The sequence below is a fragment of the Chiloscyllium punctatum genome, chromosome 41, assembly GCF_047496795.1.
Source record: "Chiloscyllium punctatum isolate Juve2018m chromosome 41, sChiPun1.3, whole genome shotgun sequence".
NCBI classification, from domain to species: domain Eukaryota; kingdom Metazoa; phylum Chordata; class Chondrichthyes; order Orectolobiformes; family Hemiscylliidae; genus Chiloscyllium; species Chiloscyllium punctatum.
In genome coordinates this window covers 29,558,023-29,585,198 of record NC_092779.1, presented here as the reverse complement: position 1 = coordinate 29,585,198, position 27,176 = coordinate 29,558,023, and the positions used below count along the sequence as shown (strand labels likewise).

The following is a 27,176-nucleotide window of genomic DNA, read 5'->3' as shown; positions in this document are numbered from 1 at the left end:
GTATAAGCCCTGGCCTAATTTGTCTTATCAAAATGCAACACCTCATATTTATCTAAATGAATCTCCATTTGCCACTCCTGGGCCATTGGCCCAACTGATCAAGGTCCTGTTGTTCTCTTGTTGGTTCCTGCACCATCTGCTGCAGACCCAATCTAGCAGCTGTGTCCTATAGGACCTGACCAACTCAATCAACAGTGCTGCTGCTGAGCCACTCTTGGTGGTGGACATTGCAATCCATTCAGGAGACAGTGAGGTCTGCAGATGCTGGAGATCAGAGTTGAGAGTGTGTTGCTGGAAAAGCACAGCAGGTCAGGCAGCATCCGAGGAGCAGGAAAATCGACGCTCCAGGCCGGAGACCCCCACTGCTCCTGTTGGGGGGCTCCAGCCTTAAGCATCGATTTTTCTGCTCCTCGGATGCTGCCTGACCTGCTGTGCTTTTCCAGCAACACACTCTCAATTGCAATCCATTCACCCACTCCTCACCACCAAAGAGTACACCCCCTGCTCTTCTTCAAAGTGGTGCTCAACATGGAAGAGTACTGACACTGCAGCCATGGAGCTTGGTACGCAGTAATCTATAGGAAGTTTCCTTGTCCATTTCAAAAATGCAGCCATGACAGTTCATGGCAGCCGAGTCAATGGTGAGGATTCCCAGAACAATTCCCACCCGGCTGCATACAACAGTGCCACTGCCTAAGCTGTTATTGGACAAGACGTCCCCATGGACGGTGATGGTGGTGTCTGGGACGTTGTATGTAAAGTGTTGCTTGACTAGACTGTGAGACAGCTCTCACAATTATGGCACTAGACCCCTGATGTTAGGAAGGAGGACTGTGCAGGGTCTAGGTTGATGCCAGGTGGTCTATTTACATTCCTTATTTGAAACGTTTTACAAACAACTGCCTTGCTGAACCACTTCTGAGAGCTTTTCAGAGTCAACCACTTTGCTGTGGGTCTGGCGTCCCATGTAGGTCATTCCAGATAGAGGGGATACATCCTTCCGAAAGAATATTAGCACGATATAATTAGCAAAAAGGATAACGTTCTCTAAGGCCCTTTGAGAAGTCTAGAAGCTGTGACAGACTCTTTTCATCATATGAGTATTGGTAAACTATGAACATCGATGAATAGACATTGTGTATGAAGACTGCATTTGGTGTCACTAACAATTACCACAAACTTAAAATTATGAATCTCAAAGGGTCAGAGTCCAATTTCTGGACTAATATAATATTCACACAACAGCTGCACAGTGATCACTGTGCACATCATTTGGGAACCAGAATGGATTTGGTTGTATTGCCAAGTGGCTGATGGTATTCACTATCAAAACTCAGATGTGGATTGCAGCTATCTGGTTGAGGCACAGGTATCTAAGCAAGAAGGCAAGGTTTTCAAGAAAGGCAGCGAGGGGAGATGGGTGGTGAGATAAGTGAAATAATGGAAGGGTGCTAAAATATGAACCGATACATTAGATTACTTACAGTGTGGAAACAGGCCCTTCGGCCCAACAAGTCCACACCGCCCCTCCGAAGCGCAACCCACCCATACCTTTACATCTACCCCTTACCTACACTACGGGCAATTTAGGATGGTCAATTCACCTGACCTGCACATCTTTGGACTGTGGGAGGAAACCGGAGCACCCGGAGGAAACCCACGCAGACACGGGGAGAAAGTGCAAACTCCACACAGTCAGTCGCCTGAGGCGGGAATGGAACCCGGGTCTCTGGCACTGTGAGGCAACAGTGCTAACCACTGTGCCACCGTGCCGCCCATTAAAAGCACGGACTTATTCCTCCTTCAGTGCAAGCCAGAAACATTATTTCATGGCATTTAGAGTATTTTCTTTACACTTTTTCTTTGTCAGATCAACGTAAAGAACTTTTAAAGTATTCGTTCCAACACACACACACACCAAAACTATACAGCAGTGAAACAAAATAAGAAGAAAACAAAAGATTGTCCCAAAATAAAATCACAGGAAAACGTTTATTTTACTTTGATAAGTACAGGATCACCATTATGTACAAATTATTCATTTAGTAATAACATCAGCGTATGTTTTTGGCCAGTCATTGATTTTTAAGGAGCATAAAACAGGTAAATGTTACACGGATATGTGTGTGTTCTCTGTTTACAGATGCTATTAACATTTTATTATTTTACATTTCTCGTCAGATTAAGTATTTGACATAATAATACTAAAGTTCAATTTAATATTTTGTGTAAAAACCTGGAGGAAGGTCCTAAAATATATGCAGTAAACCACAGTGAGCACACTGACTAGTGCAACCACCACATAAATGAGATTTCTGTGCACCTACCCTAGGAGTGTCATCCAGCTTAAGAGGAGGTTGCTCTGCCAATCTGCGTATCCTGTTCCTTATCTCTCCTTTGCAGAATGTGACATCTAAACAACGGTGCTCAGAGTGTTGTCCTGGGGATAGAAAATCAATTAAGAGAAATAAGTGTGTCATAAAAACTATGTGTATTGTCAAACAAAAATACATACAATCATAGACAAATCAATCATTGAATCCCTACAGTATGGATGCAGGCCATTCAGCCCATCAAAAGTCTATACCCACTCTCCAAAGAGCATCCCACCCAGATCCACCCCCTCCCTTTCACTGTAACCCTGCATTTCCCGTAGCTAACCCACCTAGTCTGCACATTCCTGGACACCACGGGCAATTTAGCATGGCCAATTCACCTGACCTGCACATCTTTGGATTGTGGGAGGAAACCAGAGCATCCAGAGAAAACCCACGCAGACACGGGGAGAATGTGCAAACTCCACACACACAGTCGCCTGAGGCATTTCAGACATATGCACAGAAACTATCGCAGTACCTCTGCATCAAATTATGAGAAGGTTTAAATTATTTCAAATAATGTTGATAGAGCTAATGTTGATCTTGCTTTGTGCACCTCCTGTCCAGCAGTAACCTATGCCTTGCTCTGTCTTAGCACCTTATGATCTGCTTTGATCTGCCTGTACTGGTTGCAAAACAAAGCTTTTCACTGTACTTAAGTACATGTGACTACAATAAACCAAATCAAATTAAAAAAATTAAGAATAAACAGCACTAAAGTCTTTTCGGTTTATTCACTGTAACTGTTACATCAGTCTGACACAGCTTGAACAGTTTATTTACTTGAATCAAATGGATCAATGAATGCAGCTTGCTTTATTTTGATCCAGAATTTATGGAGGTGGGAAAACATGTGGGATCCAGAAACTCCAGGTGTCTTTCCCAGTCACAGCTCTGTGCAATTTCTCACTGAGCTGGTCATTCCATCCAATTCCCTCATGGTCCTGTTATCAGGGTGGAGGTGCGGTACTCAAATCAGGAATTTTTCACTTCACAATCTGTCTGTGGCAAATAGCCTTCTCACGGAGCAGGGTAAGTACAATAAAAGAGCTGCTTCAAGACCCATTCCAGAACTTGAACAAATAAGTCCAAAGGTGTACGGGTTAGGTGGATTGGCCATGGTAAATTGTCCATAGTAACTGGGGATGTGCAGGCTAGGTGGGTTAGCATGGAAAATGTGGGATTACAGAGATGGGTTGGGGTGCTGGGTCTGGATGGAATGCTCTTTGGAAGGCGCTGACTCAGTGGGTCAAATGACCTTATTCCATACTGTAGAGATTCTGGTACTCTAAGTCGTTGTTGTGACGTCATAGTCTTACCAGACCATAGGGGCTGCTCTCTTATTACAGAGAAGCAACTGGTGATGATTTAACCTGAGGGCCACCAAACCTTAAGCGAGAGAAGAGATTGAGAAGGAGAGTCCTTCATGGTAACCGCAAACTGGTGATAGGAACTGAACCCACGCTGGGTGGGTTACTCTTCAGAGGGTCAGTGTGAACTTGTTGGGCTGAAAGGCCTGTTTCCATTCTGTACGGAATCTATAATTCTTAAGCAGACAATGATTGCAGAAATGTGAGGTGCAGAGGGATCTTAATGTTCTAAGGCATAGATCACAACAAGTTACTGTTACAGATTTAGCAGGTAATTAAAAAGACCAATGGAATCCTATCCTTCATTACAAGAGGAATTGAGCATATAAGTAAGGAATTTATGCTTAGACGACACCTTAAGTACAATATATAATTTCAGTCTCCTTATTTAAGGAAGGATTTAAATGCCTTTCCAGAGGTTCAAAGGAGATTGGCGAGTTTACTAACTGGAATGAGCAGGTTTTCTTCTGAGGAAAGTTTGGACAAACGGGACTTACTTTCACTGGAGTTCAGAAATGGAACTTGAATGATGTATACAAGATCCTGAATAGCCTTGTCAAGGTGGACTTGGCAAGAACGTTTCCCTCTGCAGGTGAAATGGGGGCACTGTTTAAGAAGTAGGGGTGACCCTTCAAGACAGAAATGATGAGATTATTTTTCTCTTTCAGGGTTTCTGAGTTCGTAACTGTCTGGCTCAGAAACTGGAAGAGGTGAGGTCCTTAAATATTTTGAAGGCAGAGGTAGTAGAAGATGCAGAATTCAAAATGCTATCAGATCAGCCATAATCTTAATGAATACAGAAGGGCCAAATGGCATACTATTGCTCCTAATTTGTGTGTTTGGATTTTCATATGTATTCTGTAGATGGAACACTGCAGCTGTCCTACATGTCTACATAGCCATTCAGTTACCAATATATGTACATAATCTTACATTCAAATAAAGAACTCATATTATTGTTCTAACAATCCTTATTGGGTGGTTCGTAGGAGAACAGCCGCCGCTTTTTCAAGATTCAACTGAAGAATATACAAGCTTCAGGCTTTTCACACAAAACAGAGGTCCTGGTGTGGAAATGAAACAACTGTTAAGTAGTCAGTGTTGAAGTGTGTAGTGATTTGGCACCATTGTTTATTCTTGCACAGCATCCAGCAAATATTGGGCCTCAGTAAGTTCTCGGAAAGTTGGGAGAGCATGAGTAGTCTGAGATCCTTGCTGCAAAGCTTTATGCAGGAACAGACACAATGATGACTCTGGAAGTGGTTTCAGGGAGATCCATGCAGTGTTGGTCAGGAAGAGCTTAAACAATGATGGCCAAACTTAGCAGGGAAATAGCTCAGAGATTCCATCCCTGGGATCTATTAAATGATCTGACATTATGATGAAACAGCCGTAAAATTGAATAACTACCACAACCAGAATCAACTAGTAACCCTATTGCTAGTAAAACATGGTCTAAGACACAAACCAAACACAGCATCCCATTGACAACTAGAATTATGAGCATATATAACAATTTCAAACTTAAGTTTACTGTGAACTGCCTGTATACTTCACATAGGATTCATTAAGGGTAAAACTTTTACTTCAAATAAAGTGGGAAATGCTTTGATCTAAAACTGCTGTACATCACTATCCACCATGACATGATGTAATATATAATTCCATTTACTCTGTAGATAGCAGCAGTCCTGCAGATCAGATATGTTCCACAATGTCTTCTGTTACTGTTGGATGTGTACAATCTTATTTGTAAACAAAGAAGTCCAGGATTCTCTTAAGGTAAACTTGCAGGTTGTGTCAGTAGTTAGGAAGACAAATGCAAAGTTGGCATTTATTTTGAGAGGACCTGAATATAAAAACAGGGATGTACTTCTGAGGCTCTATAAAGTTCTGGTCAGACCACATTGTGCACATTTTTGGCCCCATATCTCAGGATGGATGTGGTCCTGGGGTGGGTTCAGAGGAGGTTCACATGAATAGTCTCAGAAATGAAAAGCTTAACATATGAGGAACATTTAAGGACTCTGGGAGTATACTTTATGGAGTTTAGAAGGATGAGGGGGGAATCTAATTGAAACTTACAAAATACTGAATGGCCTGGACAGAGTGAATGTTGGGAAGATGTTTCCACTGGTAGGAGAGACTAGGGCCCAAGGGCACAGCCTTAGAGTAAAGGGAAGACCTTTTAGAATGGAGATAAGGAGAAACTTCTTCAGCCAGAGAGTGGGGAAATCTATTGAATTCATTGTCACACAAGGCTGTGGAGGCCAGGTCATTGAGTATATTTAAGACTGAGATAGATAGGTTCTTGATTGTCAAGGGGATCAAGGGTTACAGGGAGAAAGCAGGAGAATAGGGTTGAGAAACTTATCAGCCTTGATTGAATGGTGGTACAGTCTTGATGGGCTGAATGGATTAATTTCTGCTCCTACTTCTTATGGTCTTATAACCCAAATTACTGTTCTACCAGTCCTCGTTTATATAGTCATACAGCAAGGAAACAAGCCCTTTGGCCCAATTCGTCCATGCCGTCCAGGTTTCTTAAACTGAATTAGTCCCATTTGCGTGCATGTGGCCCTTAGCCCCCTCAACTATTTCTATTCACATACCTGTCCAAATGTCTTTAAATGGTGTAATTCCACCAGCTTCTATCACTTCCTCTAGCAGCTTGTTTATTATATGCACCACCACCTGTGTGAAAAAGTTGACCCTCAGGCCCATTTCACATCTTTCCCTTCTTGCTTAAACATACCACCCTAGTTTTGGACTCCCCTATTCTGGAGAAAAGCCCTTGGCAATTCACCCTATCCATTCCCCTCAAGATTTTGTAAACATCTATAACATCACCCCTCAGCCTCCTACGCTTATGGTTGGTACATCTGCACTAAACTGCTGTGTGCAACGGGGCAGTTTTATTTTTGTAATTTTGGATTATCTTTCTGTCCTTCGAACATAGTATACTAAAATAGCCATACTGTGGAAAGTTACACAGAGATTATTGACATTCGAATAGCCAAACCCTCAAACCAATCAGTCCAAATTAGAAGAGATGTAAAACACGAATGGCCCTTCACAATGACTAACCTGTAGAATTGAATTAATGCGGTGGTGGAGCCTATGTGTAAATGTGGGATAAGTTTACGATCATAGAAATGCCTTACCATTCAATCTGGCTTCCTTCAATTTCTTTTCTGCTAGATCTAACTTGCTGACAATAGGTTGCTGGAGTTGAAGCTCTTGATTGTCCGTGCAGTTGGCAGTGACATAATTGCTACAAAGCACAGATGTACTAGGTGCAGGAGAACTCTTTCTGCTTTTCAAACTCAGATCAGTTGCTCCCGAGGTGGTAGATAAATCCAAGCATTGTTTTTGTATCTCTTCAAGGTGGCTATTTGCAATTTGGTGTTTGAAGTCATTGTTGAAATCATTCGTGCATTGATGACTAGACGTCTGGCCCTTCAAATGTGGCACTGTGTCAGTTTTTAGACTTGGCATTCCAGATTGTTTAATTACACTCACATCTTTACCAGTGCAAGATTTAGTAAATTCTGGGCTAAAGTGCTCTCCAGTGATCTTTTTGAAAGCATCATTTTTCAGATTATCATTCAGAGATTTTTCTGGGTCCTTCAGTGCATCATTGTTGATTCTAGAGTAGTTAGTGCTGTAGTTAAGTGCTTGAGCTGGTTGAAGTGCATGAGGAGATAGAAAGGGTCTTGGCAGAGGGGAGGTCTCTCTCAAAGAGCGGTGTGGAGAGATGAGAGGAGGAGGAGCTCTTAATTGTTGTGGCCGATCCTGGTTTTCATCTTCTGAGATTGTTCTATAAGAAAAATGTATGTTTTAAGAAAGAAAAGCCATTAATAACAGTATTATTGGCATTGCTTACATGAAGGCTATACTTAAAAGCATAATGTTCAACATATAGCAAACAATGTATTTCAATCTTCCTCTTTTGATTTATCATGCTGTTTTATTAGCCCAGTAATTTACCAGAGAGCAATTTTGAAGCATTTCTGTTGTAGTTACTTCTCAAGTTATTCACATAACTAATACTGAACTCATTTGAAAATCATTTATCTTTTGCCTGTGTCTAAAAATCAAATAAAAACTAAGCAATTTAAAATTAAGTCTGGAGCTCTAAACATTTACAGTTCTGCAAGAAATTTTTGAAACACAGGACAATTTTCTTGCCAGAACCATGTCTTTGTGTTCCATTATCACTGCAATCTCAGGGAAGTGAGTATGCATTCTTATTTCAAACCACTTTGAAAGCTGCAATACAATAGAGGCGATTCTGTTACCTAATCAGGAATTTGACCAATCATCAGTGAGATGGAAAGTTGTATGTTAAGTTAGCTCTCTTTCTTTGCAGATTATTTCCCTAAAATCTTTCTGCATAAAGTTGATTTATGAACTTTATCAAAAATTGGAGTAGGTGAACGTGCTAACTCTGGTGTCATACTGAGATCTACAGCTGACTCAGCTAGTTTCAGCTAAAATAACAGCTCAGGACTACTACTGTCCTCAGCACCTCATTCATTGGAAGTGAGAAAAGGAAGTCAAATATTCCCCTACCCATTGCTATCCACAGGTAGGCACTTGCAATGTGGTACTGAAGTGGGGCAATAGAAACTGTCTGGTTTCTTCCAGTTGCACAAGAAATTAGATTCTAACTTGTTCTGGTCATTGATGGGAGCTGTGTCTATGCATCCCATAAAGTTGCAAGCATTATTATAGCAATTACAGCAGCAGAGTATGTCCATTGCGAGGTGGCTATCACGTAGGTATTAAAAAAAGGACACAATTGACTATGAAAGTATATTGGCAAGAAACATGGAAACAAAGAGTTTCTATGGGTATTTGCAAAGTGTAGCTAAGATAAGTGAACTCCTTAGAGGATGCAACTGCATAATTTATGACGGGATGCAGATAATTTAAAACAGAGCTTTGAATTTATTCACATTATGGAGGGCACTACTAGCATCCCAAAGATAATAGGTACACAAAGTGCTAATGGGAGAAAAGGTCTTAAAGCAGTCTCTATCACAAGGGACAAAGTAATTTATATTTTAATGGGACTGAAGACAGATAGGTCACGAGGACCCGATGGCTGGCATGCAAGGGTTTTATAGGAAGTGGCTGTAGAGATAGTTGCAGACATTAGTTGAAATATTACAGAACTCACTGGATTCCAGTGGATTGGAAAAATGTAAATGTGACGTTCCTGTGTAAGAAGCAAGGGAAACAGCAACCAGAAAACTTTACCCAATTAACCCAACATGTCTCTTTGGGAAAGTGGTGAATTTGTTACCAAGGAAAAAATTAGCAGGGACAGCTTAACATAAGCAGAGTCAACATGATTTTGTGAAATAGAAATTATGCTTAGCAAGTTTGCTAGAGTTCTTTGAGAATATAACAAGCAGATTTGATATTAGTGTATCGGTAGATGTTGTGTTTTTAGGTTTCAAAAAGGCAAAGTTCCGCAAGTTTCAGAGAACACCTCTGGGACACCCGGACCAACCAACCCAACCGCCCTGTGGCTGAACACTTTAACTCCCCCTCCCACTCCACCAAGGACATGCAGATCCTTGGCCTCCTCCATCGCCAGACACCATGGCAACACGACGCCTGGAGGAAGAACGCCTCATCTTCTGCCTAGGAACCCTCCAACCACACGGAATGAATGCAGATTTCTCCAGCTTCCTCATTTTCCCCTCCCCCACCTTATCTGAAGCCCAACCCTCAGACTCAGCACCACCTTCCTAACATGCAATCTTCTTCCTGACCTCTCCGCCCCATCCCTCTCTTCGGCCTATCACTCTCACCTTAACCTCCTTCCACCTATCGTATTCCCAACGCCCCTCCCCCAAGTCCCTCCTCCCTACCTTTTATCTTAGCCTGCTTGGCACCCCCTCCTCATTCCTGAAGAAGGGCTTATGCCCGAAACATCGATTCTCCTGTTCCTTGGATGCTGCCTGACCTGCTGCGCTTTTCCAGCAACACATTTTGCAGCTCTGACCTCCAGCATCTGCAGTCCTCACTTTCTCCTACTGGAGGCAGTTCAACAGAGATTCACTAGACTGATTCCTGGAATGAAGGGCTTGACTTATCAAGAACCGGTAGACAGGCTAAGCCTTTATTTATTACAGGTTAGAAAAACTGAGGGGTGATCTTAATGAAACATACAAGAGGGGGGCTCAGTAGGGTAGATGTTGAGACAACGTTTCCACTAGTGGGGATTCTCAAACCAGTGGATGTAGTTGCAGAAGAAAGGGTCACTTATTTAAAACAGAGATGCAAAGATCTGAAGAGAGAGTAGCATTCCTCCTCCAACAGCATGTTCTCTTTATGCATTTGTTATATTGTGTGACGTTCCTCATTTCTGATTGACACTTAAACGTCAAATTCATTTACAAAATAGATTGCAGGAATTATGTATTGAAAATCACAATGTGCATTTTGTTCACTTAAGGCTACCATAGCCATTCTCAGCAAAGATGTTCCAGGAGATGAGTAAAGAAATCCATCTTTTAACTGTACATGCAGTACTGATTCTGGATTCTGAATCTTACTGTTTCTTCCAAAGAATTTCATATACTCTCTGTTGGATACAAATGATCATAAGGCTGGTTAATTTAAAAAAAGTATTTTAGGGAGCCAATATCATGGCATTACCTTCCATTCTAGGATTAGAGAGAAAACATCAATTTCTTGGTATTTTACACAGTTTGAGCAGTATATGTTTGTGGTAACATACCAATCCATATAAGTGTTTGTAAGTGACTGGATGCTTAGCCTTACCTAGCTAATAATTGGCCAAAAGTGAGAATTAACTTCCATTTACTGCAGAGTGATGTGATTGATTTTCTAAAATAACCTGTACATCAATTCAATATCATAAGAGTTGGCCTTCTTTACCTTGCAATGTGCAAGTCAGTGAGGGAAAAGATGAAGCAAGTGATACTTTTCTCATTCAGCAAGTTTTCTTTGATTATAGCCTTGAAAGCCGTTAACTAATGGATATTCATATATTGAATGAGACAGCAAAATATGCTCAGTTTTATTGTAGGTCTGTGGTTTAGAGCAACAGCAGTTTCTACCTTTCCCATATGGACGTTTTCCCAATTCAGAAGCCAAGTCCACAATGGGGAAGAATTTAACTTGTCTTTGTTTCCGATTACAGCAACATTTTATTCAGATATTGTGAGTTCAGCTCCTCGTCTTATGTTAAAAAGGACAAAATCACCTAATTATCTAATCAAACAAACAACTAACACTGCCCAGCAGAAGCAGCCTTACAATCACAAAAAAAAAGGCTGGGAGGTCCCAGCTCTCTTTTATGAATTAATAAAATGAACAATAATTAATTGCCCACAAGGGGAAGTGTAACAGAAACAAAAGTGAAGCAAAGACAGGAAAAGAGGAGGGGTTAAATCAAACTGGTGTTGGAGGGGAAGGTAATGAATTCAAACCCCTACGGTGCCCATGTCTTTCTAAATGCCTCGAGGGTGTTCTATTTCCATGGACACCCAAGCAGCTGCTAGCCCTTTTTTTTGAAAACCACCACCAAATGAACTAGTGAAACCAATTAAATAATTATTAATTACAGGCAGTGCCCACCAGGGGCAGTGCAGCAGCAACTAAAACAAAAGAAGGGTAGGAAAAGAGGGAGGAGACTAAATCACAATGGTGTTGGAGGGGGAGATAATGAATTCTAGGCCTCACAGTGCCCACTTTTCTCTAAATGCCTTGACTGTATTGGTGGACACTGCATGCTCCAATTCCAATGACACTTGAACAGATCCCAGCTCTTTTTAATTTCATTTTATATTCGTAAGTGTTATTACACACAATTGAATGCTTTTCCCCTGCCACCAGATCACCAATATTACTTTTCATCTATTATCCTGCACCATTAAATCATCCATATTTCCAACTGATAAGACTACATACAAATCCTGACAAGGGTGATGCAATATCCCCAAAGGTGAGGAAAAGATGGAAAGGGAGGAAGGGATCTGATTCAAAGTCCAACAAGCATCATTTGCCCTCAATCAGCTCACTTTTTGTTTGACCCTAAACGTACCTGCATTTCTAACAGTTAAAAAATCATCCAACAAGATATAATTGTGGACTACAGCATACCCAGATTCTGGCTTTCCACTAGACCAACCTCCATGGCAGCAGCAGCAATGACTTTGAATAAATCTCAGTAAAATATTGCCGGCAAAAGCTGAAATCTAATATGGTTTGTACAGACTCTCACCTCCTCCATCTCTCACGGGTTTACAGAAGAGATAAGACTTATACTAGGATGAAGATGAAGATGAAGAACTGGAAGGTAGGTCCTGAAGATCAGGAATGGAGAAGGAAAGAACGAATATTTATACAAGGTGGAAGGAGATGTGCACTGTTAGACAACACTGATTTTGGATTTAAGCACAGCATATAAGACAAATCTTACTGCAATTAGTACAGTACCATTTATTTCAGAATAGTCCATGCTCTTTGTTTGTGGAACATCAACTCATGTTGAAATGCTACTCACCTGCTTCTGTCTCGTTCCTGCTTGGAAACCAGATGCCCTTGTTCGCTTTGAAGTTGCTGGAGGTGGTGCTGACGGAAGTCAACTCCATGTCCTGGTCGTTCCTCCCTCCCCTGTTGCTGAGGGCTATGACGCAGCCCACACTTCCCCTCTGAGGATGAGAAATGTGAAGAAATGTTCGAGGAGACCCCAAGAAGAGAAGAGGAAGCAGGCACAGCAATAGGTTCTAGAGGCAAAGTTCGAGCTTTTCCACTTCCCAGAGAGGGTGCTTTGGCTTTCTCTGAAAAAGAAATGCAGCTGATCAGAAATACCATTTTCTGTTTTATTAAAAAATGCACAAAACATCCAATTGAAAATGTTATAAAATTTTGAGCCAATGATTATTTTTAATGATCATTAAATGCAATTTTTACATTTATTCATTCATGGGATATGGACATTACTAGCAATGTTAGCACTTATTCCCTTCTGTAACTGCTCTTAGGAAAGTGGTGATGAACTGTCTTCTTGAATTACTGCAGTGTAGTGCAGGTACACCCACAGTGCTATTAGAGAGTTCCAGGATGATTATGCAGTTACAGTGAAGGAGCAGTGATGTAGTTCCAGGTCAGAATGAAGTGTGACTTTGAGTTCATTTTGTAAACGGTGCTGAAAATCAACAAGGAGTTTGTAGGAAATGAAAGCAATGCACATGAATCAACATGCCTGGTGCTTGAACATTGGTTTTGAGCTTACTATACTAATTCTTCCAGCTGCTGCAGGTGATGAGCTTGGAAGCTGCAATCCTAAGAGGTCTGGGGAATTGCTGCAATGCTCCTTGTAGATGGCACGCAATATTGCTGCGATATGCTGGTGGTGGAGGGACTGAGTATTTATGGTGGTGGATGGGGTGGCTTGAACCTGGTTCAATTTGAGTTTTTGAGCAAGGTGAGTCAGTGCCATAGGCTGCTGACTTGCATGAGTGAACACAGTATTCACATTGGCTGGTCCAGTTCAGTTTTGATCAAAGGTGATCCCTCGGATGTTGATGATGGGGGATTCAACGATGCCAGTGCCGCTGAATGTGGTGGTTAGATTATCCCTTGTTTGAGATTATCATTGCCTCACACTAGTGTTGCATGAATATTATTGTCATTTATCAGCTCAGTCCTGAATATTGTCCAAATCTTTGTACTTACAGGGCCAAACTGCTTCAGTATCAGGGGAGCTGCCAATGGTTCTGAATATGTGCAATCAACAGTGAATCTTCCCATTTTTGACTTTATGGTGGAGTGAAGGTCACTGATGTAACAACTGAGGTGATGTAGCAAGGGGAGGTGCTGCAGCGGTAATATCACTAGACTAGTAATTCAGAGTCCCAGTTTCATATTCTGGGGATATGGTTTTGAATCCCACCATAGCACATGGTGAAATTTCAATTCAAGGTACATCCTGTCTATCAACACCATGTAACTATTCTGCACAGAACAAGATTTCAAAGTGATCTGCAAGGGAAGCAAGGGTGAAGGGAGGAAAAATATTTCAACATAAGCAAATAGTTCGGGTATGGAATGTACTGCCTGGAAGTGTGATGGAGACAGGTTCAATTGAGGCATTCCAGGCGCCTGATGATTATGTGCTCGTCAATAGGGACAATCCAGGAGATTGGCACTAGGTAATGATGCACATTTAATAAGCCAATACAGACACAATGAACTCATTTTGTGCCAAAACACTTCCGTAATTCTGTGAAAATGCTGTGGCCTAAGACACTACCCTGATGAACTCCTGCAGTGATATCTTGGGACAGAGAAGATTGGCTTCAAGTAACCATTTGATTAACTATTTTTCTGGCTGCAAACAGTGGAAAGTTTTCTCACTGGTTCCCATTAATTTCACTTCTACAAAGGTTCCTTCCTGTGATACTGGTGAAATGGTACCTTGATGTCAAAAGCAGTCACTTTCACTTCACCATTGGAATTCAGCTCTTTTCCTCATGTTTGGACCAAGGTTGTAATGAAGTCATACGCTAAGTGGTTCTGGCAGAACCCAAACAGAGCATCAGTCAGCAGGTTACTGCCAGTCACGTGCCATTTGGTAGCATTGTCGATGATGCATCCCATCTCTTTGTTGATGATCTGAGAGTAGACAGTTTGGGCAGTAATTGGTCAGTCTGAATTTGTCCCACTTTCTGGGGACAGTACATACCTGAGCAATTCTCCACTTTGTCAGGTAAGAGTGGTAATAATTCTGGAACAGCTTGGGTATGGGCACAAAGAGTGATGCTGGAGACTTCAGGCAGACACTGAGATGGACTATGCACTCATCACTTCTGACTGAAAATGGTCGCAAACCTTCAGCATTATCCTTTTCTATCCTTGGGGAGAGGATATTTGCTCAGTCTCTTGTGTTAGCCGTTTAGATGTCTACTATCATTTGTAATGGAATTATGCAAGGACTTCAGAGCTTAGATCTGATCCGTTGGCTGTGGAATTATTTACCCTGCCAAAAGCATGCTGTTCCCAGTGTTTAGCACATGTGTATTCTTGCACTTTAGCATCCAGAGGTTGGCACCTCATTTTTGGGTGCTGCTCCTGGGATAATTTGACACACGCCAGTGGTTGATGATAACGATAGAACAAGATAAATACCAGGCCATAAGGTTACAGATTGTGACGGATGAAAATTCTGCAGCTGCTAGCCCATAGCACCTTCAATTCTGAGCCAGTGGATCTGCTGTGTTTCAGCATGGTTGATAGTGTCACACAATTCAATGGACAGATCCTCAGTGTGAACAAGGAACATGTTCACAAGGACTGTGCAGTGATCACTCATAGCAATCATGGATAGATGTGGCTGGAATGTAGATTGTCAAGTAGGTTTGTCCCTCTTATTGGTTCTCTTACTATTAGTCAAAAGTCCATAATGACAAACAAGCCAACATCAATTCTTAGGAAAGCATTGGAATCAATGATTAAGGAAGTAATAGCAGCACATTTGAAAAAAATCATAATCTAAGCAAGCAGAGTCAGCATGGTTTCGTGAAAGGGAAATGAGTAATTTATTAGACTTTTACAAGGAAGTTTCAACAAGGGTGGATAGAGGGGAACATGTTGTATTTGGACTTTCAAAAGGCATTCAACAAGGTCCTACACAAACAGTTAAGTCATAAAGTTAAAAGGCCACAGTCTTGGAGGTAGTAGACTGGTGTGAATAAAGAATTGGCTAATAGGCAGGAAACAGCGAATGGAGATAAAAGGTTCGTTTTCAGTTTGGCAGCCTTATAGCAGTGGGGTTCCATAGGGAACAGTACTGGGACTGCAACTATTTACAATACTAGTTGATAACTTGGAGGAAAAAAATGGATGAACTATAGTCAGTTTTGCAGATGACGCAAAAATAGGTGGAAATGCAAGTTGCGAGAAAGTTAAAAGTCGTTTACAGAGAGATATTGATAGGTTAAGTAAGTGGGCAAAAAGTTGGCAAATGGAGTATGATATGGCAAATGTGAAGTTGTTCATTTTGGAAGGTAGAACAAAAGAACAGGGTATTATCTAAACACAGAAAGCTGTAACATAAAAGGACTTTGGGGTATCTGTGCACAAAACAAAGAAAGCTCGCACACAGGCGCAACAGGTAATCAGGAAGGCTAATAAAATGCTGGACCTTATTATAAGGAGGTTGGAGTAAAAAAGTAGGGAAGTCTTACTGCACCTATACAAGGTGTTGGTGAGACCACATCTGGAATATGGAGAGCCATTTTGGTCCAATTTAAGGAAAGATATTATTTCATTGAAGGCAGATCAGAGAAGATTCACTTTGATGATCCCTGGTGTGGAGGCATTGTCTTGTGAGCAGAGGTTAAACAAGTTGGGACTTGACTCACTGGAATTTAGAAGAATGAGAGGTGATCTTATTGAAATGTGTAGGATTCTTGAGGGTCTTTAGAGGGGAAATGCTGAGAAGATATTTCCCCTCATGGGAAGACAAGACAGTATAGTCTCAGAAATAAAGGGGTACCAATTTAAGACTGAGATGAGGAGGCATTTCTTCATTCAGTGTGTTCAGAGTCTTTGGAATTCCTTGCCAAAGGCAACTGTGGGGCAGAGTCCTTGTGTATATTTAATGCTGAGATATATAGATTCTTCATCAGCAGAGGATTCAATCGTTATGGGGAAAGGACAGAAAGTGAATGTGGGAAAATGTTGAATTAGGAAGGATCCTATTGAATGGTGGAGAAGGCTCAAGGGGCTTAAAGACCGACTCCAGTTTTCCTATTACAGTTTTAATCTGTCAGTCAGTGGTAGTGCTACTGGTCAATTCAGAGATGGACAATCAAGGCCCTACCCAGAAAACATTTGGTATCAATGCTAGTCTCAGTGCTTCTTCCAACTAATTTTCAATGTGGAGGAGTACTGATTATTAACAAGGGGGATAGAGGGGAACTGACAGATGTGTTGTTTTTGAGCTTTCAAAGGTCATTTGATAAGGTACCATACAAAATGTCAAAGTCATTAGGTTAGGTTAGTTAAGCAGCTAAACAAGGGTGTTGGGTTTAATCAGCAGGAGTTTCCTTGGACATGTTTTAACTTCATGGAGATTAGAGTTAATATTGTGAACTCCCAGGACAACTCCATTCCAACATGATACCTCTGTGCTATGACCACTGTCTGAATAGAAATTGTACCAATATGCTTCTTGGTTTACTCTAGTCATATGAATCTGCCATGAGGCACTTAGTACAAGGAACCATCAATACAAACACTTTTAATAAAGACAGTGCAAGTGGCATTGTACTAACCTATCATATAACATAGTGGACAGAAATGGAAACAAGGCTGAGTTTTGAAGAACTATGTAGAAGCACAGCTACTAAAATAGGAATACAGATATACTCCGAGCTGTTACCAGCTGCTAATAACCACTGGACACCATGGGAAAAGGAAAATTAGATAAAGAAATAGGTTGCAGTTGAATCACTGGGTAAGTCTCAGAAAGGCTGTAAACTTTCCTCTTCTGGCTCTGGTCGAAGTGAAAGGTGATATGAAATAGAGCTGGCAGTTTTTCAACTTACAATGGCAAGATTATGTAACTGTGAGAGATTTAATTAACAAGTTAGAAGCAAGTATTAGAGAGATGTTGGATGAAGATTTGGATGATTCAATCTACAACTTAGAGCAGGTTCGCAACATCCAGTCTAAAGGAAAAAAATGGATCGTAGCTAACGTGATGAAAACAGTAGAATGAGAGCTTCAAATGAATATGAAATGCCAGACAGACACAATTCCTTCCTATAACATTATGAGTTTTTCAGACCTGTGTAAAATGACATCAGATGGCAAATCAAAACTGATGTCTTGAAGGTAAAATTCTGACTCTGAACTGAAACAATATTCACCCTCAAACAACAAATTAGCCTGAGGGTCCAAGCAATGACGATACTAAAGATTTGTAATTCTACTTATTAGATACGAAGCTAAAACTACACATGTTGGTAGAAGCAAGTCGAGAGTGGAGACTAATAACCCTACATATACCACAACAGATTTACAGTATTTTACAGGTCAGAGACAGCTAGACAATGAAGAGATAGACAGAATCTGACTGCAAGGTTGCAGAGGAAATTTGATGCCAAAGTAAAACAAAAGTAAAAAGACTGTGCTGTGGGACACAGTTAATGCAAATAAAAGGTGTCTAATCAATAGATTCAGCTGAGAAGATTTTGATACAGAATCAGAGAGCACATCATTCTGACCAACAGTTTCTAAAGACCAAACATCCACATATGTGTCATCCGTGTAAAGAAAATAACAAAAGATGGACTGATTAGAAGAAAGGGCAGTTTTACTAATGTGTGAGAAAGGTTGTTTGCATAGTAAGTTAACTGGGGTAACTCACAATGTAAATGATTGTGCATGTGAATTAGCTTTTTATTGAATGATAAAAAGGATGTCTAGAAGAATTGTACCAATGTGCTTCCATGCTCGCTGTGGTCATGAGACACTCACTTGCAGGCAGCCATTTTACAAACAGATCTAGTACTGACAGGGTACAAGTGGACTTGTACACAATAAAATCCCTGCTGGCTGTGTGACTGGACAAACATACCCAGGTAATGGAACATTGAGTTGTTGTCTATATGACACAAATTTGTGGAATAACTAGTCTGTTGAACAGGTCTTGAATTTGGCCCACATCCACAGATATTAGTGAGGTGTACTTTGCAGGATCGAGTGAAACAGCACACAGTCTTAGGATAATTGAACAACTTGAACTGAGATGAGGAGAACTTGCTTCACTCAAAGCATCATGAGGTATGGAATATAGAGCAAGGAGATTATGCTGGAATTGTTTCAACCATTAGTTAGTCTACAGTGCACCGTTCTGGTTACCTCATTATACAATGGATGTGAATACACTAGAGAGGCCACAAAAGAGATTTACAAGGATGTTGCCAAGAGAGGAGAAATATAGCTATGTGGGAAAAAAATGGGGCTGTTCTCCTTGGAACAAAGACGTTGAGGGGAGATTTGATTGAGATGTATAATGTGATGAAGGGCCAGGTTAGAGTGGATGGGAAGGACCCACTTACCTCAGCAGAGAGGTCAGAGGTGAGGAGGTATGCATTGAAAGTGATTGAGAGTACAATCAGTGGGAGGTTTGGAAACACTTTTTTTATCCAAAAGTTGGTACAGAATGGAATCCCACTACTTCAAATGATCATAGAAGAAGAGAGCCTCAGACCATTTAAAAGGTGTTGAATATGCATTTCAAGTACTTCAATCTGTAGGGCTACAGACTGAATGCTGCAAAGTGGGATGAGGCTGGTAGCTTGTTTTTGGCTGCTGTAGACGTGATAAATCAAGTGGTCTTTTTCTGCAACATATACCTCCCATGATTCTCTACCTCAGAGGGATAGGGATGTTCCAGTATTGAATACAGTTACAGCTAGGATAGGCCACTTTTTAGTATTTCAGGGAATGAAGGAATATGGGGAATGGGCAAAAGGGGGAGTTGAAGCCTGAGGTTAGCCATGGTTGCACTAAATGGCATAGCAGGCTTGATGCCTAAAAGGTCTACTCCTGTTCCTATTTTTGTGTTCTAGTATATTGAAAGGACATATTTCATACCTAAGTCAATGCTTAAATATCCATCTGGTTTTGTTTTTATTTAAGGTTTTGGTGCCAATTTGATAAAACTTAGTGACTTGCAAGGCCAAATTGGGTAAGACCATCAGACTTTCTTCCCAAATGAACAATAGTGAACCAAATGGGTTTTTGTGACAATCCATTGATTCCATGCTCATCATTACTGAGATTAGCTTTTTATTTCAGAGGTATTTATTTAGTTGACTTATATTCGTTCCTGGGAGAAAGTGAGGACTGCAGATGCTGGAGATCAGACCTGAAAAATGTGTTGCTGGAAAAGCGCAGCAGGTCAGGCAGCATCCAACGAGCAGGAGAATCAACGTTTCGGGCATAAGCCCTTCTTCAGGTTTATGCCCGAAACGTCGATTCTCCTGCTCCTTGGATGCTGCCTTACCTGCGGTGCTTTTCCACAACACATTTTTCAGCTTTATACTCATGCCTCCTGAGCAGTTGTCCAGGTTTGGATTGCTAGCCCTGTAATGTTAGCACTATTCTATAATTCTCTCAGTGTTATAAGAATGGGTTTAAAGATGACTTCTGCAGAGACATGAAGCAGATAAAGGTGAATTGGCACTTGAATTCTATTTCATTGTAAGAGATATAAATTGGCCTGGAAGCTCTTATGGCACAGTGTCCCTACCTTAAATCAAAGGGGCCATCTGCTCCAAAGATGTGCACTAACATCTTTGAGCAAGGTGACAAGAAAATATATACAGCAAAGTTTGTTTTAACCAGCACCTTATGAACTGGTGTTCTTGATAAACCAACAAAAATGATACACCTGAAGTTTACTGTATTATCGAGATCTAGAGCAATATCACAGTACATGTCATTCTGCAGTAACACATGTTTATCAATGCAAATTGGCTGTAACACAGTGACGAACAAGGGACACTGTTTCTAAAGCACAAACGTTTAAAATGTATGTTGGCTATAATGCAGTTGCATCACCAACACTTTAAGTGCTATTTTTATTGCACGATTTTTATATGGTCACACAAGAACACAGCCATCATATGACAGAAGAAATGACTGTGGTCAGTTGAAGGTGCAAGTGAGAAGGCTCTCTGCCAGTAAGTTTTATTTAAGGCAAAGTTGCATTATTATTTAAGTGATTTATGCTGTAAAGTATAACAACAACGTGTATACCCATGCATTACATTCTATTACTTAGTGTGTGTTTTTATATTGATTACATGGACCTCTTGATTAACCAGAATATTTGATCAACTGGCACACTCCTGGTCCCATAGGTGCCAGTTATTAAATATTTACTGGATAAGCTGGCCAGTTAGTTACTTTTATAGGTATTGCACTTCTTCCCAAGACCATTTTCACCTCCATCATTTTTGAGTATGGTTTGTTTAATTTTTCTGTTCTTATTTGAAAAATAGCCTACAAATGACTGCTTTGGATATGAGAAGATGATGAGCTTGTTAGGCTGACTCTGCTTTACCTGCTACCTTAATGCAAGGCTCCCAAAGCAAATGAAAATCATGTGGTTTCTATAAGAGGCAGCCAATCAAAGTCAGGGTGGCAAACTGAAAACCTACTTAAAGTACCTATCTCACTGGTTATGTGGCTAGCTGGGTGTATGATACAGAAGTTGTGCTAACAATCATTACCATGTGAAAGGTTTTCAACATTATGTTAAAAACTGCAGATGCAATAAATCAGAGACAAAAATAGAAATTGCTGGAAAAGCTCAGCAGGTCAGTTCTGAGGAAGGGTCACTTGACCTGAAACGTTAACTCTGATTTCTCTCCACAGATAGTGCCAGACCTGCTGAGCCTTTCCAGCAATTTATATTTCTGTGTCAACATTTATGTGTTTGGAAAACATTTTTTTTATTTAGTACCAGATAGGGCAGGACACATGTGAATCATTATTTTCAAGAGATGTGCTGCTTTCATACACTTTTTTCACAGGTGCTTTATTTCATTGTTCTGTTTGTGCTTATTGATATGTTAAAGAGTCATAGAGTCATACAGCATGGATACAGGCCCTTTGGTCCAACCAGTCCATTCCGATTATAATTCCAAAATAACTGCCTGCTCCCACACCCTATCCATCCAAACCTTTCCTATTCAATTCTTATCTAAGTGTCTTTTAAATGATGTAACTGTGTCTGCATCCACTGTTTCCTCAGGAAGTTCATTCTACATGTGAACCACCCTCTGTGTAAACTTTTTAAAATCGCTCTCCTCTCACCTTAAAATATACTCCCTAGTCTTGAAATTCCCCCATCCTAAGGAAAAGGCACCCACCATCAGTCCTATCTATACCCCTCACGATTTTATAAACCTCTATAAGGTCACCTCACAACCTCTTATGCCGCAGTGAAAAAAGTCTTTCTTCATAACTCAAACTTTCCATAACCGGCAACATCCTGGTAAATCTCTTCTGTACTCTCTCTAGCTATTCAATAATTTTCTCTCTCTGCAGTTGGTGATCGTTTAATGGGTAAGATGTATCTATTCAAATAAAGTAGTGGCAGAAAATTGCGAAACAATACCTGGCGGAGTTGATGGGATAATACGCCATGGGCTTATATGTTCATCATTTCTTTGAACAGGTTGGATGTGTTCCATTGCAGAAATGAAATCCTTCCATCCTTCCAGACGTTTCCTTGCTGCCTCACCGGTTGAAATTGTATTTTTCTCTGTCCCGTATTCAATCTCAAGGTCTTTCTCTTGCTTCATTTCTTTCCTTCGTTTAATCTCTTTTTCCCAGTCCACTATTTGCTGTTTTTCTCTTTTTCTGCCTTGTTCTGTGATCACATCTGGCTCTCTTTCTTGAGGAGTACTCCTTTCCCAATCCTTTTCCTTCTCGTGTTCACGCTCTTTCTCTCGTTGTCTCACCTCATCCTCCATTTGCAACCTGCAGTGACAAAACAAAGCTACTTATTTTAGTCATCTTATTGTATTTCCATGAGTCCCTTTTTAAAGTTTCTCCTGACATTCTTATGAATTGACAGTGATGATGGATGACTTGGTCCAAGGCCAAGATCACTGAAGCTGAATGTGAGAGGGAGCTGAACAGAAACCATTTATCCTTTATATTTCATTATTCGCATTTCACATTACTAGGATTTTCAAAAGGCGATTGACAAAGTCTCCCATGGCTTAAACTGTATAATAAAGTTAGGAATTGTGGAATAGGTCCTACTCCATACAGATGCATCAAGCATTAACTTTGCAATATAAATCAGAAGATAATGTAAATGGAAGGAAGTTTTCCTGGGGACAATAGATTGCACTTATCAAGGACGTAGTGTTTAAAATATTTGCTAACAGGATATTTAAAGTTGTATTTCCAGATAATACATGGCTTTGTTGACAGATTAATATGTAAAAAGAAGTGTAATTATTTACATGTGGATGGGCTAAGATACCACAGATGAATGTTAATCTGGGGAAATATAATGCAATGCATATAGAAATGACAACATTTGTGTGACTTGAAAGCCTCCCATTTTGTGATTGGCTGCAATAAATACTATATTCAGCCCTGTACACAGGTGAGTCAGGCACATTGTCTACAGCCTGGAACGAGGCCCTTCGGCCCATCTCACCCTTGCCACCCAATTTTCACAATTAAATTAACCCTACTTGCCTTCGTTCGGTCCATATCCCTCGATACCTATTCCATCCACATACCTGTCTAAATTTTTCTTAAATGACAAAATTGTACTCGCCTCCCCTAAGTAACTCTCCTAAAAAGGGCAAAACAGTTAATCTTCCCATCGACAGTGGTCAGATATAGCAAATTAAGTTAGAACAACAAAATAAAATTGAAACATCCAATATCACACCCACTGGGTACAGAAATTATCTACGGTGATAGGCCTGTGCCCATTATATTATACGAGCAGTTTTTTTTGTTGCTCATTATCTGAAATAGAAAGGGAAAAGGATAGGTGTTGGGTTCATTAATAATACCTTAGCTTTTGTATGGTAGAAAACACAACATTCAGGTATATCAGCTAGATATTAGATTTCAGGTTATAATACCATTTAGGTCACTGATGAGCCAGACCTGGAGAATGATATGCAGTTTTGGCCACCCGATCTCAAAGGAATGTTAATTGATTTGTTGGAGCCCACAGTACAGTACAAAGAAAAATCCAGGCCTGAAGCATTTGCACTGTGGGAGTCAGATGACTGAATTTATTTTCATTAAAGCCTGCAAGGTTATGTAATGCAATTTTTTAGAAAAAAGAACAATTTAACTTGGACAGGCACTGAAGTTGGGTATAATTGAAATACTTCGAGGAGAAAGTGAGGACTGCAGATGCTGGAGATCAGAACTGAAAATGTGTTGCTGGAAAAGCGCAGCAGGTCAGGCAGCATCCAAGGAGCAGGAGAATCGACGTTTCGGGCATAAGCCCTTCTTCAGGACTGAAGAAGGGCTTATGCCCAAAACGTTGATTCTCCTGTTCCTTGGATGCTGCCTGACCTGCTGCGCTTTTCCAGCAACACATTTTCAGCTATAATTGAAACACACAAATAACTAGATCAATATTTAATTACTTTTTAACACATTATTAAAGAAATGTGCCAATACCCATTGAAAAAAGAAATTTTGAGAGTTATGGAAATATTAATCAATCTGTTTGATTGCACAGAGGTTGGAGAGTTCATATCCGAGATCTTGGAAGAGGTCAGCCCAAGGACCACGACTGAGATTATATTGTGAAGGGAATAAGTTTGATGGGACTAATGTTGTTTTCTTCTTGTTTCATGCTTCCGTTGGATTTATAATGAGAAGTAGCACATCCACTGGCTGGGATTATATCTGCAGCAATGTTTTGGGAATTGTGGATAGAAACCTCGTATCCTATTTACCTTTCATACACCAATATGCTACACAATGCCTCAGAGAAGGACTTCAAAATAAAACTTTCTGAAGAGAAATTCTCAGATTTTAAATTTCAACTGTGTCTTTCTTTGTGCTTTCCAAGTACCTTAGGAACATAAAAACATTCCCTTCATTTTGCAACTGATCACAGCAAATCAGATAACTGCATGTATAAATTACCTCACTACACCATCTATTCAAATCATATTGAGCTTGCTGTATATATTGAGCCGGTAGCCAGCTCAGAGTATGGTGACCTCCAAAACCTGCAGCCATGCTCACAGGCTTCCACATAACTTCAAGGGAAGGTCATTGCTTACACAGAGTTGAAAGTGTAACTTCATGCAGGTAAATCTGTTAACACCAGGAGAACTGGCCAATATTAAGCCCTAATGAAGTTCCAGGTTCAAATCACAGCTTGAAATCTTGAAGGACTGACCATTAATCATCATAAAAGGATGAGCCATTTTTTTTGAAATTCCACCTTAAGCCTGGTATTCTTTAGTACAACATTCTGATCTCTTTGGGTGGGCATGGAAGAACCACAAGTGTTCCTGTTTATCAGAGAAATGCAAATTCTGGGTCCTTAGCCCCTCCCAAAACTTGTGAACTTTGGCTGGGTCAGTGGCAGCTTTCCCATCAGGTGTGATTCAACATTTATTCTGAAATATGGCTCCTCATGTAACTCTAGGCTGCCTTCTTTTTGAAATTTGATGTAGCTTGAGATAATCTTCAAAACTGGTGCAACTCCTACCATTTTCCTAATTGCCTCAGAAGAAAAATATCAACTACTTCAAAACAAAAGGGCTGTAATTATTGTTATTACAAAAAGTGTTTGTTCAATACTGACCTTGCTGCTGTGATGATGGACAAATGATCTGGATGTAAGCCTGAAGGCTGAGCTAAGCTCAGAGGCTGTCTCATACCAGTGAGGGAGAGGTGCATATCAGTTGGTTGAAGAGGTGCTAAGGTACCAGGTTGTGGAATGTGAAGGAATGGTGCTTGAAGTGAAAGGACATAAGGGTCATCGATCCTGCAAATTAAACACACAGGTTACTCAAATTGTTCCCAACAACTGTCAGCATTCATTCTGAGCAATTATTTTTAATTAACACACACTATTACTGGCATGATTTGGAGGTGCCGGTGTTGGATTGGGGTGTACAAAGTTAAAAATCACACAACACCAGGTTATAGTCCAACAGGTTTAATTGGAAGCACACTAGCTTTCGGAGCGACGCTCCTTCACCTGATGAAGGAGCGTCGCTCCGAAAGCTAGTGTGCTTCCAATTAAACCTGTTGGACTATAACCTGGTGTTGTGTGATTTTTAACTTTATTACTGGCATGCTATTATGATGAAGGGAACCTTATGATACCAGTCCTAACAAAAATGCATGATTTGAATCAAAGTATGTTTATGAATCTAACCCAATTCTAAGAAGGCCTGCAGGTTATTGTGGTACTTTCTGGATTGCATGCTTCAAATGATAATGGTAAACAATAAATAAGTGTAGGAGAAGACCATCTTATTTGTGAAATAGAATGATTGGAGGTTCATTTGAACCACATAATTCAGTGTGCTTCATACGCCAGACCCATATTTTGATTCTCAACTACCAAGATACTAACCTGTAGGGTGGATGCTGATAAGGAAGATGTGATAGGAAGGCAGGATGGTAGTAAGCTGCAGATGCAGCAGCTGTTGCAGAATCCAATCCAAGTGAAGGCAGAGAAGACAATGATCGAATTTCATCTCGTCCATGATATGGACGGAAGCCTGCAAGGAAATCATCTGATCGGCTGCTGGAAGATACCAAGTGTGGAACTGGTCTCTGTAAACTGCAAATTTATAGGCTGTTAGGAAATATATCCCATTGAAGCTGAAGATTCAGATAGACTTATAAAAATAAGAGAGACAAGCTATTTAAATCTACATTTCCTACGATGTAATAAGGTTTGAAGACCATCTTCAAAAGGTCTGTATCTCTTTCCTGTTGGTAACACACATACCCAATGTGCAACAACCCTTCTAGATTGATTACTTAGCTATCCCTAAGGGTTGCATCTATTTCAGTTGGACAAGATTATGTAGTCATCTTACAGTATCTTACAGATTGTTTGAGGATGAATCCTCATAACATGATAGAATTTCATTGTAAGTTTGACAGTGATATGGTTACATCGGATACAATGATCTTAACTATAAACGCACTCTGAACAGAGAGAGGTGACTAATGGTGAGTTTAACCTAAGGGTCACCCTGCTTCAGACAAAATTGAGAAGGTGAAACTTTCATGGTGGCTTCAGTCAGAATAGAAACTGAACCCACACTGTTCTGTGTCATTCTTGATCACAAAACCAGTTATCTAGCCAACTGAGCTAACCAACCCCCAAATAGGCTCTTAAATTTAACCAAAGTCAATTATGGAGGCATGATTTTGCAGAAATACCTTGGGATGTACGATGGCATACAAGTAACATCAACATTTGCAGAAATAATTAATAATTTTCATTGAATATGGCTACCCTTAAGGAATAAAATCTCCATTGGAACAGTGATACAGTCTTGGTTAACAAGTTAAGCATAATATTAGATTTAAAGGAGAAGCTTATGAACATACAAATTAGGGACAGGGTAGGCCATTCAGCCCCTTGAGCTTGTTCTGTCAATAATGATGAAATAATGAATAATCTGGAAGGTTGGGAGGAGTTTAAAAATCAGCAGGGGAATGACCAATAAGTTGGTTAACAGAAAAAAAAGAACATGAGAGTAAATGACCAAGGAATATAAAAAACATTTACACCTCTTCCATGAATGCAAAATGGAAAAGATTAACAAAAGTAAAAGTAGGTCCATTACACACTGACACTCATGTAATTCTAATGGAAAATAAG

The 27,176-nt window shown here is 40.3% G+C and overlaps 1 protein-coding gene across 4 annotated transcripts in view; it reads right to left on the bottom strand.

The window, feature by feature from the left end:
• The window catches only part of LOC140464963 (genetic suppressor element 1-like), a 305,622-nt gene that overhangs the window by 26,852 nt on the left and 251,594 nt on the right, over positions 1–27,176 (bottom strand). For all 4 annotated transcript variants that reach the window (XM_072560646.1, XM_072560648.1, XM_072560647.1 and 1 more), the window contains 6 exons: positions 25,911–26,120; positions 25,131–25,313; positions 21,936–22,300; positions 12,297–12,573; positions 6,913–7,568; positions 2,328–2,440 (listed from right to left, as the gene is read on the bottom strand). In XM_072560646.1, the coding sequence (XP_072416747.1) occupies positions 2,328–2,440; positions 6,913–7,568; positions 12,297–12,573; positions 21,936–22,300; positions 25,131–25,313; positions 25,911–26,120 (1,804 nt within the window). The remainder of the gene's footprint in view (positions 1–2,327; positions 2,441–6,912; positions 7,569–12,296; positions 12,574–21,935; positions 22,301–25,130; positions 25,314–25,910; positions 26,121–27,176) is intronic.